The sequence below is a fragment of the Eptatretus burgeri genome, chromosome 2, assembly GCF_056783735.1.
Source record: "Eptatretus burgeri isolate ZD-2024b chromosome 2, Ebu_testis_v1, whole genome shotgun sequence".
NCBI lineage: Eukaryota > Metazoa > Chordata > Myxini > Myxiniformes > Myxinidae > Eptatretus > Eptatretus burgeri.
This window is the reverse complement of record NC_140962.1, coordinates 810377-829247: the sequence shown is the minus strand read 5'-3', so window position 1 is coordinate 829247 and position 18871 is coordinate 810377. Positions and strand designations below refer to the sequence as shown.

Below are 18871 nucleotides of genomic sequence, written 5' to 3'. Positions count from 1 at the left end.
CCATGGGGAATGAACCAGGGGTCAAATCCAAAAAAAATCGTTGTACATTTCATGTGTCTCCCAATGTTGATTGCATATACAGAGGTTCATTGAAAAATGTTTTAAAATGTGCCCATAATTGCATTTTTCGGTACTTTACCTTTTAACCCCACCCCAGGGGGCAGGGTCAAAACTGAAACTGCTCTTGCACCTTCTTGCCATGTGGTGATTATAACTACCAAGTTTGGCGAATTTCTGTACAACCGTTTTGGAGGAGATAGAGTAACGGATGAGCAGATGGACGGAGCCTCTTACAATATCCTCACCCCTCCCTCTCCCCCCCCCCCTCCGGAACTGAATGGTCAATATGTTCTCCACTTGTTCATACTTTCCAATGCACAACTACTTCTGCTGTCCATGTGCATTTATTTTTCTTCAGGTTCTCATGCTCATGAAAGACCTATTACACAGTAATCACATACACACATGCAGGGAGAGGGGATGAGAGAGTGGGGCGACAGCGAGAGGAGAGGATGGGGGGGGGAGGGAGAGAGGGGAGGGGGGAGAGAGAGAGAAAAAGAGACAGACAGAGACAGAGACAGACACAGAGACAGACACAGAGAGACACAGAGACAGACACAGAGACAGACACAGAGACAGACACAGAGACAGACACAGAGACAGACACAGAGACAGAGACAGACAGAGACTGAGACAGAGAGACAGAGACAAAGAGAGAGAGAGAGATAGAAACACAGACAGAGAGACAGAGGGACAGAGAGACAGAGAGACAGAGAGACAGAGAGAAACATACCGTACAACACAGCATTTGACTTTTAAGATGAGAAAAACATCGCTAGAGACCTTTGGTGAAGTAACTTCCTGACCACTCTGGGTTCTGGTAATACCATCTAATCACAACATCACCATCTCACAGGCATCAACCATCATCACAATCATCACCATTATAATAACAGATATCACCATCTCACAGACATCAACCCATGCATGGAGTTTATCCATGCTCTATCCTCTAAACACTGATCTTTACTCTATCCTTATCGGTGCCGTATCCTCTAAATGCTGAGCATTAAACAAGGATGCAGCTGGTCCCTTTTTTAATCTTTGGTATGACTTACCAGGGTTAATATCGAACCACTTACTGATCAGACTCAGAGCGGATGCTCTAAAACTATATTGCCACTGATTTTGGTGAACATTTCCAATGCCGTGTCCATGTATTTATTCCAGTCACAAAGAATAGCTGCAGCTACTCCACTTTATCATCACACTGTTAATAGATTCACCATCTTTAAACTTAAATCATCCAGCCTCTCTTCGAGTATCCTGGCTTTATATGTGGCCCTCTTCTCCGACTTTTGGACATTTGTTGAACTTTTGTTAATCACATGATTGGCAGTCAACTAATTTACAATGCAAAACTTCAAATCTTTCAAGTACAAGGTCCAACTTCTCGGTCTGAATTTTAATTCTAAAGTTGAAATCATATTTCCAAAAATCACAATCGAAAATTAAATGGGAAGTATCCAAATCCCTCCAAATCAAGGCAAACAGCGCGCGCACGCATGCACGCACGCACACCAAAAAAAACCCACAATTGGTGTCTTGTAAAATGTATTGTTTGTTTAATTGGCCAAATGGTCTCCTCCTGTGTCAAAAGTTCCTTGCATATCTCTTGATTGGTCAAATGAGTTGAGTTAGGTCTGTATTAGCCTATCACATGATGGTCATAATGCATATTGGTAGGTTAGGTATGGGAGCATGTGCCGGAGCAGCGCGTCGCTGCATCCACTTACCGTTGGTACTCCAGGGACCTCCGTCTGGCCATCCCCAGGCAGATGACTGCCCCATCCCCATCCACTTGAGATGCTGATCAACCTGCTGCAACCACGAGGCACGTGGTCATCCTGTTTGTCTTTTCCACTCACAAGGCTCTCTCGCTGAGAGAATCTGGTGAGCAAGATCAGCATCAGGAAAACGAGCCACATGTCCGTACAGCCACAGCTGACTCACAGACTCTGCAGGAAACAAATCTCATTTGAGTCTCTCTTAGCAACCGCTCGTTGGACACAGTCTGTCTAACGATAGCCAAGGATTCTCTGAAGAGACCTGGTACTGAAGGAGTTCAGTCTTCATCTCAGATCCTTTGTCAGAGTCCAAGTCTCACATCCATAGAGCCCATACAAAGACTGGAAGCACCAAGGACCTGAAGACTCAGACTTTCTTCCTCCTGCATAAGTACTGACAGTGCCACACCTCATGAACCAGTGAATCCATGACTCCCCAGGCCCGACCCAGACGTCTATTGACCTCCGGCTCACAACCTGCTGAGACATGAATATCGTTGCCAAGGTAAGTGAATATCTCCGTGACCTCCACATCCTCACCACAAACAGGTACAGACAAGACGGCAGCATCCAAGATGTCATTGAAACCCTGGATCTTTATTTTGACCCAGGAAACCGTAAATCCCAGCGGCTCCAATTCTTCATTCAGTGCCTTGAGGGCCCATACAAAGATATCCAATGTTTCCACAAGGATGACTGCATCATCTGCAGAATCAAGGTCAAAGATCTTGACATTCCCACGTGATGCACCACAGATTGATCTCTCCAATATCTTCCCCAAAATCCAGTCCCTGCAAGTGTTGAGTGTGGGTGCCAGTACACACCCCTGATGAACTCCAGTAACAACTGGAAATAAGTGAGAGATTGAACCACCACATCTTACAGCACTCTCAGTACCAGAGTACAGTTCAGACATCAGATTGATCAGTTTTCGTGGCACCCCACGAAGACCAAGAATCCTCCAGAGTGCATCCCGATTCACCAAATCAAATGCTTTGCGGAGATCAATATAGGCTGCGAGAAGCCCCTGCTGAAACTCTCGTCTGCATTCGGTGAGGACCCGGAGAGCAAGGATATGGTCAATCATTGACTTCTTTGGTATAAAGCCTGACTCATGCATGGCATAAAATGCCTCCTTCACAGTGAGATCACTCACATCAGTTGGTGCATTTAGAGAGACCAGGGAAATGACACCCAAGGAGTGACGAATCCTTCGTCTTATAATATGCTCATTGACAGGTGTTACCTCAATTATCATGCGAGTCAGCTTATTGGACACAGCTACAGCAACTCCTTGGGCATGGTAACCAGAGTGACCAGAGCAGTGGGAGATATAACCATCTGTCATGATCTCGCCCTATGCGCTAGCCGAACTTCAGAGTGCTGCAATACTGAAGTCCAAACGCTGGAGCTCAGATGATAACAGAGACAGGTGATCATCCTCTCTTAGGGATAGGACATCCAGGAACCAATTTGAAGGGACCGCCTCAGGATAACCCGAGGAGACAAAGTGTTAAATTAGGTAGGGACTAAGGCTAATTTCTCCCAGTATGTGATTGCCCCCTTAGACCTTTTTTCTATGTTTTTGCATTTCAAGACCGGCAATAAAAAGGAATCACGTCCTTAGAACAACTGAGCTGGACATTAGCAAGCAGGCGAAAACCCCACCTCCAGGAATGAGGAGACAAGAGACAACAAACTGGTAATGCCTTTGTTATTCAGCTGCATTTTGTCAGATGGGTTTTCCTTGCCACACTATACGTGTCATTGTTGAAGTACAACAAAACAAAAATCGTCAGGATATCATAATGTCAATAACATGCATATTTTGATGAAAATGATCTGAAATAAAATAACAATATATCCTGATAAAATCATCGAGTGGATGTTTGGCGAAATAGATGTAATAAAAGTTTGAGAAAATTGGTGACAATCGCCTTTAGTGAAGCTTCAAGTTTTTTTGGGGTTTTTTTTCAAGCATTGGTGGTTTCCCATCTTTTGTATTGAAAACTTTTCTGAGCATCAAAGTTAGTGTGTTCGTCAATTTTGGCCCCAATTAATGAAGTTACAAAGCAACTTTCTTCCAGCGCTTATCTGGTGGAAATGCCTCTGCATCAAGTTGGCCATCCTGCTTTCAAACTAAGCACATTATAAGATAGCCAGTAACCAATATTAATCGATAACTCATTGGCTTAATCTTTTTTTATCATTGTAACAAATTCCTGGCATAAGATATACTATTACGTGCCCGTAAAAAATAAATAAATAAATAAATAAACCACACAGGCCGTTTCTTCGCTCTCACGTGCCCGAACATGCGTGACCCGGAAGTTCGATATTATTCGCAGTTACGATTATTCGCAATTTATTTTTAATACCCAATTATTCAATTCGGGCCAACGTATTTTACCTTTTCGCAATGTCGTGGCAAGGAAAAACAAAAAGAGAAGAGAAGAGAGAGAAAAAATTTACTTCCTGGTTCGGAGCATACCAGCACTCTGATGTTACCGAAATTTATACACCGTCTAATATGAAAACGATCATAACTTAGGCCATTGTGTTTATCTATAAATGCGCATAAGAAATCGAGAAATTATTAGAATACACGAAGTCATCACTCTCCGGAAGCCCGTACGTTGTAACCCGTAATGGATAACGCGGCTGAGCTTCCCTTCCCCATTGGCCACGCCCACACAAAAACGCGTCTTCCCATTGGTTTGGTAAATAAATGGCCATAACTTGGGAAGCACTTGTCCGATTAATCTCAAACCTTGAAAAGGCACATCCTCAGGTCCCCAGCAATATACCTGGCAAGTTTCAATTAGATCGGACCAGAGGTTGTCGAGAAACAGCGGTCACACACACACACACACACACACACACACACACACACACACACACACACACACACACACAGCTGGAATTATAGATAGATAAGCAGTAGCATACTGTATGTACCTGGCAAGCACGTCCATTTGAAGAAAGCCTGCTGTAGTTTCGTCCATCACAGATGCAAGTAAAGGAGCCAGGAAAATTAAGACAATAATTGGAGCAAATCCCCATTGCACATTCATCAATATCTTGGGAAAGAAGGGGGAAAATGAACAAAGTAGTGAAAAAAAAACTGCATGAAGCAAATAATAAAATCATGTTCGTCTTATTCTGGTGAAAGGATTTCTGTCCTTTCCTTTTTTCCGTTAGGTATTGATACTTTTCTATTTTAAATAGCATTTTTATTTATTTATTGAGTAAAAAATGTACCAGATTTGAGACATCAATAATGCCTGGAAATTATTTACAATGAGTCATAACCCAGGAATGAGAGATATTGTTGCTCTTCATGATTTTCAGTTTTCAACAACGAAACAACAATGTGCTGAAAATGACTGCCATTGGATCCATTATTTTTGAATGTCATCTTTTGATACATTTCAGGAATCAGAATGAATAAAAAGAAAAACTGGGCGCTCACCTGGTAGCGGCTGGATCAGATAAGGGAACCACTGGTAGGCGTGTATGACCCACAAAATATGTAAAGGAGAAGAAAGTAAATACCTATGGAATTTCCTTTTTAATGCCATGAACACTCACTTCAATCTCCCACACTGTCTTCTCCCACACGCCCTTCAATCCCACTCCTTGCTCCAGGTCTTCAAAAGAGCAGTTCACCACCATCTCATATCTTTCGCCATCCAAAATTTTGATCTTTTCTACCCCCATTAATCCACCCCAAACACACCCCCTTCAAATTCCCTGTTTTCCTTCCTGAAAGTCCCTGTAGTACCATCTTCTTTACCCCATGTACTCTGCCCCATCACTCTTCCTTCCAAGATATACAATTGTCTATTTTGTGCTTCCCTCTCCTCACCCCTCTTGTCTCCTGCCTTGTTATATATTTCTGTGTATTAGCTCTGACACAAGCCTCGACTTGGTGTCCAAAGAAAAAAGAAAAAGAAAAAAAATTGGTACATCACAGGTGATAAAGGTTGTGGTCAAGTTTCATCGAAATTGTGTGTGATTTTGGAGAAGAAAGCAAATACATATTTTGGGGGGCAATTCCCCCCTTGCATGCCTTTAGACCCTAATTTTTCTCATGTCATGAACAAACTTTGGTATAACATGGGTGATGAAAGTTGTCATCAAGTTTCATCGGAATTGTTTGTGTAGTTTCAGACTTAAGAGAAGAAAGCAAATACATATTGTTGCATTTGTGGGGTAGATATGCCTGGTGTTGGATTAATGGTTAGGGTGGTGAGCTTGGGATCCTAGGATCCTGAGTTCAAATCCCACTCGGCTGTTGAATTCATACCAGGTGGGGTTGACTCTGCCTGTCATTCTTCCGAGGATGGCAAAATGAGTGCCAGCTTGTTGGTATCCTGTGTCGGAGTGGAAACCTGTCCAGTATTCTGCTCAATAGCCAAGGAGACTGCTTAGGCAGCACCAACACTCCACACAGAGTATGGTCCCAATGGATGGATGGATGGGGCAGATGAACTACTTAGAAAAGGTAGGATTGTATAGAGTAGCATACCCTGTGGACATGTAGAAGATGTCTCGAGGTGAATTAAGTAAGGAAACTGTGAACTTAAGTGCTACGTGTCCCCATACGCGGGGTGGTGCTGTGTTAAATTAGGGAGGGTCTAAGGCTAATTTCTCCCAGTATGTGATTTCCCCCTGTGACCTTTTCCTCTGTTTTTGCATTTCTAGACTGGCATTAAAAAGGAATCACATCCTCAGAACAATAACAACCCAGCAGGACATTACCAAGCAGGCGAAAACCCCGCCTTCAGGAATGACAACTTGTGAGACCATGCCTCTGGGGTGGATGATGGATAGGGCATGACGTCTGAGGGAAGAGAGCAGGATTGAGTCAGGATCAGCAGTCGGGACACAAATGGGAGTGCGAAGGGAGGTCCTGTGATGAACGCGATTGAGACAGAGGCTCTGGCTGGCCACCCTCATCACGACGGAAAAGGCAGCGTGAATCCTTGTTGTTCGTTTGTGTGAATTTGCATGCATGATGGAACAAGATGCGAGACATTGACTGTTCTGTTGGGTCGTATGAGAACGCGCCTTGGATCTTTGTGTTGTACCATTGGAGAAGGCGGCGGAGCCATTTTGCAGATGAGCGGTTGGCAAGTGCGATCGTGAAAAGAAATTGTATGGCAGTTCAGTTTGTAGGACCTTCACAAAGGGACCATCCAATGCATTACCTTCTGTACGCTTCCCGCCCAGAGCGTGGCCTTGAGCCATTTTTTGTTGCATTTTACCATGCAGTGACGATGCGGTTTGGCGAATATCAAGCTCCAGAAACTCATTTCAGGGCACAGAGCTTAGTGCCAGGAGGAAGGGAGGATTTTTCTTTTATTTATTCTGTCCCCTTGTCTGTATTAAAGGGGATGTGGAGGTGTCTCAAATGGGAATTTAGTTTTACCTCACGTTTCATTATTTCCCCGTTTTGATTTATCTCCATTATAAATATTTCATTTCTGTTATTAAACCACTATTTATTAAGATTGCTTGTGTCTGTCCATTCATTGTGGGTTCGAGTGGAGATCCTTGTCCTCCATCGTGGTGAGCGGCTTTGGTGCACGCCCTTACCGCCGTACCGTCTCGTGCGTGCCATCATCTCCAAGGATCACGTGTTCGTCTCCAAGATAGAACTCTTTGGCAATCCGTCCAGGTCGGTCTTAACCAGCGTGGACACAACAGTATTTTGGGGGACAACTCCCCCTTACACCCTCTTCGATCCTGATTTTTCGAATGTCATGAACAAACTTTGGTATGTCATGGGTGATGAAGGTTGTAGTCAAGTTTCATCAGAATTGCATGTGTAGTTTCTGAGAAGAAAGCAAGAATATCTTGGAAGGCCAAGCAGTCTTTGAGTCTTTGCAAAAATGAGCGATGACAAAAAAAATGTGTATTTTTTCAGACATCCATTTGACCTTGACCTTTAAGCCGGAAGGGTATGATGGAAATTAAGGTTAAATGCATCTTACTCTGACCGATCTCGAGAGGGCAACTTCGTTCCGATCGGACAAGCCTTAGTTGTGTTATGGTGAAAAATGTAAAAATGTGTATAATCAGGTCATGACCTCAAATTAGGTCAAGGTCAAAAAACATGTTAACCGTACTTTCTATTCACATTACTAATGAAAATTTCATTCTGAAAGTCCAAGCTGGATCCAAGATACAACTCAGAAATTGATACTGTCAGAAATGGGGAGTGTTGAGAGTACTTCTTCTTCTTCTTCTTCTTCTTCTTTCGGCTAGCTCCTGTTCGGGGTCGCACCAGCGGATCAACCGTCTCCATTTCACTCTATCCTCCACATCTTCCATTGAAACTCCAACCACTTGCATGTACGCCCTCACCGTATCCATGAACCTCTTCTTTGGCCTTCCTCTTCTCCTCCTGCCTGACGGCTCCATCTTCAGCATCCTTCTCCCGATATACTCCGCTTCCCTCCTGTGCACATGTCCAAACCATCTCAATCTCACCTCTCTCACTTTGTCTCCAAACCGTCCTACCTGCGCTGTCCCTCTAATATACTCATTCCTTATCCTGTCCATCCTCGGCACTCCCAACGAGAATCGCAGCATCTTTAACTCTGCCACCTCCAGCTCCGCTTCCTGTCTTTTTGTTAGTGCCACCGCCTCCAAACCATACAACATAGCTGGTCTCACTACAGTCTTATGTACTTTCCCTTTCACTCTCGCAGCTACCCTTCTGTCACAAATCACTCCTGCAATGCTTCTCCACCCACTCCATCCTGCCTGCACTCTCTTTTTCGCTTCTCTCCCACACTCTCCGTTACTCTGGACAGTTGATCCCAAGTATTTAAACCCATCCATCTTCCCCACCTCAACTCCTTGCAACCGCACCATACCACCACCCTCTCTCTCTCATTTACGCACATGTACTCCGTCTTACTCTGACTGACTATCATTCCCCTTCTCTCCAGTGCGTACCTCCACCTCTCGAGGCTCACCTCAGCCTGCTCCCTACTCTCCCTACAGATCATGATGTCATCCACGAACATCATAGTCCATGGAGACTCCAGTCTGATCTCGTCCGTCAACCTGTCCATCACCATTGCAAACAGGAAAGGGCTCAGAGTCGATCCTTGGTGCAATCCCACTTTTACCTTAAACCGGTCCGTCATTCCTACCGCACACCTCACCGCTGTCAAACTATCCTCATACATATCCTGCACAATCCTGACATACTTCTCCACCACTCCCGACTTCCTCATACAATGCCACAACTCCTCTCTTGGCACCCTATCATAGGCTTTCTCTAAATCACAATGATTCTCGAAATCACATAGGCACACAATGTAACTCCTTCTGTCCTTCCCTATACTTCTCCATCAACATTCTCAAAGCAAACATCGCATCAGTGGTGCTCTTTCCTGGCATAAACCCATATTGCTGCTCACAGATAGTCACCTCTCCTCTCAACCTAGCTTCCACTACTCTTTCCCACACCTTCATGGTGTGGCTTAACAACTTTATCCCTCTGTAATTTCTCAACTTCCCACCTTCTCAACCCACTCTCCTCGCTCGTCAGCACATTCCCATTTGCGTCCTTTAACACCCGAACCTGCAGCACATCCTTTCCAGCTCGGTCCCTCTTTCTTGCCAATCGGTATAAATCCTTTTCCCCTTCTTTTGTATCCAACTTCTCATACAGCTCGTCATATTCCTTTTCCTTGGCCTTTGCCACCTCTCTTTTTGCCTTTCCCCGCCACTCCTTGTACTCTTGCCTACTTTCTTCATCTCTCTGACTATCCCACTTCCTTTTCGCCAACCCCTTCTTCCTTATACTTTCCTGTACTTCCTCGTTCCACGAGTGTTGAGAGTATAGAAAGACATAAAAAAGTATTCTAAATGGTGGTTTAGTACTCCGAGGGGTCTAATTGACTCTAGACATTTTAGAATTTCACTTTTAATTAATTTGTAATAAATTAAAAAAAACATGTTTTCACTTTGTCATTATGGGGTATTTTGTGTAGATCGGTGACAAAAAATTGAAATTTAATCCATTTCAAATTCAGGCTGTAACAAGAAAATGTGACAAAAGTCAAGACGTGTGAATACCTTCTGAAGGCATTGTATATCAAGTGGTTCTTGGAAGTATTATATTATGAAGGCGATTTGTGTTCTACATTGCTCAAGTATATCATTCAATTTTATTAGAGTTTTAAAGAGGTTTAAAGGCATATAAATAAATTAATTGGAGGTTTTACCACCATTTTATCCAGTGTCTATTGCATCACCCTATCTAACACATTGCATTAGTTATTCGTGCCTGTTGTTTGTGTCCTTAAAGGCCCCGTCACACCTTGACGTTTTAGCCAGCGTATGGCAAGGTATCAAAATGTATGCAAAACGCTGGCGTACGCTGAACTATTGATTTTTTTCCCAGTTTGGACATATTCATAACGAGTTGGATGTATGCATAACGTATTAGTAACATACACAGAACGTTTCAATCACATATAGATAACTTATACCAACGAATGCTGAGCGTGTTGTCGGCGTTCACAACCTATGCCCCACAATAGTGTAACTTATGCATAGCGCGGCAACGTATCGCCGACGATCACATGTCGTAGGCTATTCATAGGCTGCGGCTCGACGATTCAAATCATAACCACACTAGACATCGAAGTGTGAAGCCGCTGTCACACCTTGACGTTTTAGCCAACCAATGCCGACGTATGAAAAATTTGCCGAACCAAGCTGACACACATCGAATACTTTATGGGTAAGTTTTGTATACATTAAGAGCATGCTGGCATACGTCGTAGTATGCTGGCATAAGTCGTCATACGCCGAGTACATCGATAAATTTTCAGCATGTTGAAAATTTCTCGACATACTCGGCGTATGACACACGTTCCACATACGCTGGGAATAAGTTGTAGGCATGTTATGTGATCGTTGACACACGTTACTTGAAAGTTACTCATAAGTCGAAACATGTCGAGGTAATGCCTTCAGGTTAGCGTCAGTGTTCCAGACTCCATGTTTTTTTTTTTTCTTTGGTATAACAGTGATGTTGACACTTCGATTTCTAATGCGTTATGATTTATGTTATGATTTAAGTTATGATTTAAGTTATGATTAAAGTTATGATTTAAATCGTTGAGCGGCAGCCTATTAATTATATTATATTATAACCGCACTAGAAATTGAAGTGTCAACATCACCGTCATACCGAAGAAGAAAAAACAAAAAAACAGGGAGTCTGGAACACTGACACTAACCATTACCTTGACGCGTTTCGACTTATGAGTAACTTACAAGTAACGTGTGTCGACGTGTGTCAACGATCGCATAACGTGCCACAACACGTTACTCATAGGTTACAAATAAGTTTCGGATACGCTAAACATTACCTCGACATGTTTCAACTTATGAGTAACTTACAAGTAACGTGTGTCGACGTGTGTCAACGATCGCGTAACGTGCCTACAACTTATGGCCAGCATTATGCGGAACGTGCGAGTCATACATCGAAAGATTTCAAGCATGGAAAATTTGTCTAACAGCTCGGCGTACTACGGCGTATGCTAGCATACTACGACCTATGTCAGCGTGCTCTTAACGTATACAAACTTACCCATAACGTATTTGACGTGTGCCAGCGTTTTAGCCAAATTTTTCATACGTCAGGCATATGCTGGCTAAATCGTCAAGGTGTGACAGGGCCTTAACATCCTTAAAAACAGTGGATTTCCTGTTTGGAATGATTTTCAATTTTGTTTGACTGCCAAACAAGCAGACAGAGTGAAAAAATGATTTCACTCCTCTCTGTGGATGCGTGATCAGGACGTACTATGAAAGTACGGAACTCTAAAATGGTCGGTTTGTTCTACAGTTCATGTTCTGATTCTTGTTCAAAATATAACATTCAATCTAAATAAGTTGTTCCCTGATCAGAAACTGATGACAGATCAACAGACTTGAACAAATTTTTTAAACCCACTATTCGCTTCACAGGCATGAGTATTTAGAATATTTTCAGTTTTTTACGGCAAACCTCAGGCCAATGAAAATGTATTTTGATTTGGTTCCAAATAATTTTGATTTTCCAGAGAGCCAGAATGCATGGTCATACAATACCTGGGAATCATTCACAGCGAGAATGGATTTCCCCCATAGAGCAAACTGATCATTTACAGTCCCGTGAGGGATTATATATCTCAAGCACCTCGTAACTGAAATGGTGACTGTAAATCCCTGTGCAACAGCAGGGATCCTAACCAACAAAGAATGCCTGCCTCACATCCACTCTATTTACGTACCCATTACCAGTTAATAAGAACTTTAAGTTGCAGCCGATAGCTATCAACATTATACAGGGTGAAGCGAAAGTCACTTCACAGTTGTATATATTAACATACAATACAATAAATGTACACAGCTGTATTGTGACTTTCGCTTCACCCTGTATATTCTACCATTTAATTATTCTGTCATAATCTCACAACATTATATATTCTTCCATTCATTCAGTCTCACCTTGAGAGCAGTTCTTTCCTGTCCATCCAGGCAGGCACACACATTTGTAATCTCCATGTTGATCCAGACAGTGGGAGTGAGTCTCAAGTTTGCAAGGTGGAGGCTGACATTGATTAAGAAGTTCTATGAGTGGTATGGGAAGGAATAAAATAAGTTAATATTACTGTATTTGTACCTTGGCAAACACAGTTCATTTTGCAAACCGATGTTTGCCATAATTTGTCATTAAAGTTTGCCATAATTTAAATGTACTTACCTTTTATACATGCCTTCAAGCGTTTCCTGCTTTCTTTGTCATCTGATTGGCCATGCTGACGCTTACAATCTAGGAAAGAATCATTGCGTATGTTTGCTTCATATTACATTTGAATAAGAAGTCTGTTTTATGTGTGCATGCAGGCTCATGCAAATAAATATCTGCTTTTGAATACAAGAGGTTTGGAGTTTTTGACTCAAACATCACAAATTTATGTGTTTTGCGTTGGATAACATCCCAGCATTATGATAATAATCTCATCTAATGGCATTACTATTTTATAATTGTTAGAGCTTCAAGAACAAAGAATAAAAAACAAAAAAATTTGGCAGAGAAATTAATGAAAATTTTCAAATGACCAAATAGGTATTGGCAAAAGCTGGTTTATTGTCAAATCAGAAGCCACTTCGAAGGGATTTTACAAGGAATTAAGGAGCATGAGGAGGCCATTTGGCCCATCATGCATGCACCACACCAACACCAGATTTAATCAATCAGTCAATACCCCTTCCCTTCATGTGCAGCCTTTTTGGCTGCAACACTGATACTCATTTCACCGACCTCGGAAGGATGACAGGCTGAGTCAACCCCCCCCCCCCCCACCCCAGTGTTGTTTTAGCGGCCAACAGGGCTTGAACTCAGGACCCTAGGATCCCAAGCCACCACTCTAACTGCTAAGCCAACACCAGGTTAAACAATAATTGTTTTACTACAAACTTTTCTCTCTTACTTCGACAGCTTCCAGAATAAATAAAAAGAAGAAGATGATAATTCACCGATTTTAATTCACAGATGCTTATATGAAAAGAGTTCCCAAATTTTATTGAATAAAAATAATTTCTCAAAATGTCTGAAAAACGGCTCACCTTGGTACCCGGGGAAAAAAGAATCCTGTGGGAAAACAAGAATCTATTTACAAAAAATTAAATCACCCTATTGAAATCCTAAAATCACCCCAAAAATCACCCTAAAAAAAATCATTAAATCACCCTAAAAAGGCTTTTTGATAACTATTGACAAAACTATTTCAGAGGAAATCGAGTACAACTCAACCCTAAAATTATGCAGTTTACATTTGTACTGCAATGTGTATTTGCCGCAAAAAGTAGTCAAACTACAGCTTTCAAAAAAGACAAGTGAACATTTCATTTTTTGGGGGGTGGGGTGGGGGGGGAGAGACAGAGTAAATCATTGCAATGATCTGTAAAAATACCAATACATTGCAATAAAGACTAAAAATTTTGATCTAAACAATTATCCAAAACAATATTCCAATATTCTCCCGAGAAAGATGTCTTGGCTCATGGAAGATATGCAAGACAAAAGTGGAAAGGTCTACTGTTTACCTAGCTGAAAGTAAACCAGTGAGTAAACAACAGATGTGGGACAAATAAAGAGCTACAAAGATGAAAAAGATTATTGTGTGTATATATATATATATATATATATATATATATATATATATATATATATATATATATATATATATATATATATATATTCCTTCCTGAAAGCCCCTGTAATGTTCATCTTGTATGCCACATGTTTCCCGCCCCATCCCTCTCCCTTCCACAGACCCCCCCCCCCCACTGTTTTTTCCACAGATGTCTCTGTTCCCCACCGTTTTGTTCTCCCCTCTCCCTCCTCCTTTGTCTGATATGTGTGTGTGTGTGTGTGTATATATATATATATATACCATGGATTTATTTTGGGTGCAACAGAAATTTCGTGATTTTCTGATGGCATATTATGATCAATTTTGGATGTGGTTTGCGACAATCCTACATAACAGAGTGGCAGAAGTCGGAAGTGGGGATCCCGATGGGATGTGTCATCTCCACTATTTTATTTTTTGCTGGTTATGGAGTTGCTGATACGGCTGTGAGTGACATGGGAAAGAAGTGGAGTTAGCCCCAGGTCAGAGCTTGCCAGCAATGTTTGCATTCATGGATGTCCTGACAGTTGTCCTTCAGCTGATGGAGCAGTAGAGGTACTGGAGCGGTTGGAAAGGTTGATGCAGTGGGCAAGGATGGCTTTAAGGAAAGAAAATCAAGGAGTGTTGTGGTGAGACAAGGGGTGGTGGATCACGTTCACAAGTTTAAGCTGGGAGCGGAGGTGGTTCCATCATTGATGGAGGCCCCTGTGAAGAGTTTGGGAAAATGGTATATGGTGGAGTTGAATGATGTGGGAAAGGTGTAGGAGGTAAGGAGCAAGCTGCTGAGAGGTTTGAGAAGGCTTGATGGTTGTGTTTATTTTTTTTTGTGTACATTGTCGAGGCTCATATGAGAGCTAACACACAATGCACAGCAAAGGGGGGGGGGGTTCATGATACAAGAGGGGCGGGAGAGGAGAGAACAAAACAGTGGGGAACAGATACAATAGAAGATCTGTGGAAGGGAGAGGGATGGGGCGAGGAACACGGGGTATACAAGATGGACATTACAGGGAATTTGAAGGAGGTGGGTATGGGGTGGATTAACGGGTGTAGAAAAGATCGAGGTTTTGGATGGGGGAAGATAAGAGGTGGTGGTGTTGAACAGCTGTTTTGAAAGCCTGGAGGGAAGATTGGGAGAGAATAGAGTGAGGAAGTTTATTCCAAAGGCAGGAAAAAAAGAGGAATGAAAGAGTGAAGATGAGCAGTGATTCGTGATTTTGGTAGTTTTACCAGAAGGGGGTTGTTGGTGCCCTGCGGAAATATGGTGTGGGCATATCGCAGACAAAGCAGGGGGGGGGCAAGACCAGAGAGGAGACGGAAGTGGACAGAAAGACCACCGACCTGCCTGCGGTGAGAGAGAGTGAGAGGCCCGACGACTCAGCCTCATCGGAGGAGATACCAATGATCTGAAATGCTTTGCTTTTCACAGCGTGAAGCCGAGAAAGGTGACAGGCAGGAGCACCAGCCCAGAGGGAAGAGCAGTACTTCATCAGACTGCGGATGAAAGCTTTGCATGTGTTCAGGAGCTCAAGGGGCTGAGGAAGGACTGCACGACAGAGGATTCCCAGTCGGCGACTGGCTTCGGAGGCCACATTGGAAATGTGGCTTTCCCAGGAAAGATCATGGTGGATAGTGAGACACAGACGCTAGAATCAAAGGACTTCTTCCATTTGATTGTTGAAAAAGTAGATGGGGGGGGGAGGTACGAAACGGTCCTTTCGGAGAGACATAGTGAGAGTGTGAGATTTGTCAGGATTGAAAGACATGTTCCATGTGTTGGACCAGTTTTTGATTTTTATCCAGAAGTGCAGAGAGCGACGAAGCTGCGGCTTGTTGGTCTGAGGGATGACAGATGGTACAACAGATGGTGGAGTCATCAGCAAAGAGATAAAGAGGATTTTCCAGAGAGTCAGAGAGATCATTGATGAAAACCAGAAAAAGAACAGGGCCCAGAACGCTACCTTGAGGAACTCCAGCCTGGACAGGAAGAGGGGCTGAGAGAACTCCATTTAGAGCCACACGTTGGGTGCGATAGAAGAGGAAGTCTGTGAGCCATGAGTGGAGATTGCCTTGGATACCATAGGAAGAGAGTTTGGTGAGCAGGGCAGGGTGCCAGACCGTGTCAAATGCATGCAATATGTCTTGGGATATGGCTCTGATTTTATGTTTGGCATTGACGACCTCCATCCATTGTTGGGAGAGCAGAAGCAGCATATCCAGGGTAGAGTAACCTGGTCTGAAACCAAATTGATGATCGGAAATCAAGCCATTGGAGAAGAGGAAGGATTTAATGTCTGAAGCGATGATGGATTCCATAACCTTGCTGATGATTGGGAGAAGGCTGATTGGTCTGAAGTTGCAGGGATCTGTTTTTGCACCTTCCCTATGCAGGGCGGTAATGTTTGCTGATTTCCAAGCAGATGGCAGATGACCTTGAGCAAATGAGAGGATGAATAGGACAGAGAGAGGGTGAGAAAGAGCAGAGGAGCAGGTTTTTAGGACACGTGGGCTGATGCCGTCTGGACCGGTTACAGAATCTGAGTCGAGGTTTGACAGCAAGTTCTCCACCTTGTCAGAAGAAAAGGACACCGAGTCCAGGGACAGTTGGATGTGACTGGGTAAGGTGGGTACAGAAAGAGATGGGTTTCGGACACAAGATTTCGATGCAAACACCAAGTTTAGGCATTCAGCCATTTCAAGTGCGGTATCAGCAGTGCGGCCATTTGAGGTAAGGGAGAGGATGGAGGAAGAGCATTCACCAGAAACAGATTTGATTAAATGCCACCAGGATTTGAAGGAAGGATAGACGATTGAAAGTTCAGACTTGAGATGAGAAAGATGTTATTTTCAGGCTCTCCTGAGGGTAGATACACACTTGTTCTGAGCTTTATGGAAGGAACTGAGATTACCCTCTGTTGGGTTTACTTTCCATGAGACAAAGGCAAGTTGTTTCAGGACAACTGCCTCGCCACAGGCTTTACTGAATCATAGGTGGGAGGTTGGGCAGAACAACTGAAGATGAGAGGGGATAAATTTGTGCATGAGGGAGAGCAAGTTTCTTTGAAAGAATTTCCAGGACGAGTTGATGTTGGAGAAAGTGGTAATGGGAGACCAGTCTAGAAGTTTGAGAGCTGCTTGAAGACGTGCCAGTCGAAGGCCCTGAGTAAAATGCCAGGATCAACGATGGTGAGGTGGTTCTCTCATAACAGCCAGAAAGATGTCCACTTTGACAAGGACGTGGTCAGAAGATCCGATTGGAGCAAAGGAAGAGCAGCAGATATTGTCAGGGAAATTTGTCAAAATCAGATCCAGAAGAGATGGAGTGCCATTGGCTGAGATCCGGGTCGGGAAGTTGACCGATTGAGTCAGTCCCAATGAGTCGCATAAGTGTTTTGCTGAAATACCATGGCAGGTGAGAGAGGTACCCACACCCAGCCAACTGGCATGATGACAATTGAAGTCAGCACATGAGGAAGAGAGAGAGTTTGGATTGGAGGATAGAAATTGGTCCATGTTTTCGGACAGTGAGGTGTAAATGGAGTCATCACTGTTTGGTGGATGGTACAGCACACATTTGGTGGACGGTACAGTCCAGCACACACATAAACATGAGGTGGGAGTGGAGGGGAAGCCGAAGCCAGAGGTATTCCTGAGGGTGAGGGGAGTGAGGGCAGTGCATGGAGGAGGAGGAGATTGGGACCATAGTCCGTGCAGAGCATTGGTGCTGCCTAAGCAGTCTCCTTGGCTATATCCTGGATGGGTCACCACTCCGACAGTATTCCAGCATGCTGGTACTCATTTTGCCGACCTCGGAAGGATGACAGGTCGAGTTAACCCCACCAGGTATTAGATCAACAGCTGAGCGGGATTTGAACTCAGGATCCTCGGATCCAAAGCCCACCACCCTAACCATTAAGCCAACACCAGGCATTGCCTGGAGAGTAAGGACTTGAGTCTTTGATGAAGAGAGCAACTCCTCCACCAGGACGAGGCTCAGGTCTGTCATACCAGAGGAGTAAGTAACCAGATAGAGATACTTGGGAGTCAGAGACGTCTTGAGGGAGGAAAGTTTCTGTTAGGCAGATTGTGTCTGGTTTGTCAGTCACAACCTGCATGGAAAGATCTATCAGGTTTGAGCGAAGGCCCCGGATATTTGAGGTCCACACTGTTAAAGAAGAGGGAGGGGAGGCTAAGGGTGAAGGGGAGGGGGAGGGTAGGACAAGGGAGGAGGGGGGGTTAAGAAGAGTTGTTGAAAGAGTGTAGGGGATTTCAGAAGAGCTCGGGTAGGGGGCCAGATGAGGAGGAGAAATGGCTCTGTGGTGCTGGTTTGAGGTACAGTGGGGAGTAATAAGAGAGGGGCAGAAGGCAGTTGAGGATTTGAGGAGGTCGAGTGATGAGATGGAGGAGAGAGGGCAGGGGAAGGAGGCAGCTTTGTGAATGTGAGGGGGGGGCAACTTTGAGAAGGATGAGTGAGGGGGGTGAATGGGGGGAGAAGAGTGAGTGGGGAGTTTTTGAGAGAGGTGAGAGGGAAACTTGGAGGGGGGAAGAGTGTGATAGTTGCTTTGAGAGGGAGAGGTGAGAGTGATGAATTGGCACTGAAGTTGGAAAAAAAATGATGATTGATGGAAAGTGAACATTCAGAGCAAACAGGGGTTATTAAAATTTTTAGTTCAGAAATGCAATTAAAGACATTCCTTGAGGGATGCAGTTAAGGCGAATTAAGAGAATGGAGAGAAGAAATGCTGTTACAGTTGGATTTTTTTAGACAAGGGATGAAGGAGAGGTCAAATTGAGAGCAGTCTG

At 43.6% G+C, this 18871-nt stretch overlaps 1 protein-coding gene across 2 annotated transcripts in view; it reads right to left on the bottom strand.

Moving 5' to 3' along the window:
• Positions 1 to 18871, bottom strand: part of LOC147031245 (growth arrest-specific protein 6-like) — a 179209-nt gene that overhangs the window by 127859 nt on the left and 32479 nt on the right. For both annotated transcript variants that reach the window (XM_085860324.1, XM_085860328.1), the window contains exons 3-6: positions 13500 to 13524; positions 12634 to 12702; positions 12378 to 12500; positions 4806 to 4927 (exon numbers count right to left, since the gene is read on the bottom strand). In XM_085860324.1, the coding sequence (XP_085716450.1) occupies positions 4806 to 4927; positions 12378 to 12500; positions 12634 to 12702; positions 13500 to 13524 (339 nt within the window). The remainder of the gene's footprint in view (positions 1 to 4805; positions 4928 to 12377; positions 12501 to 12633; positions 12703 to 13499; positions 13525 to 18871) is intronic.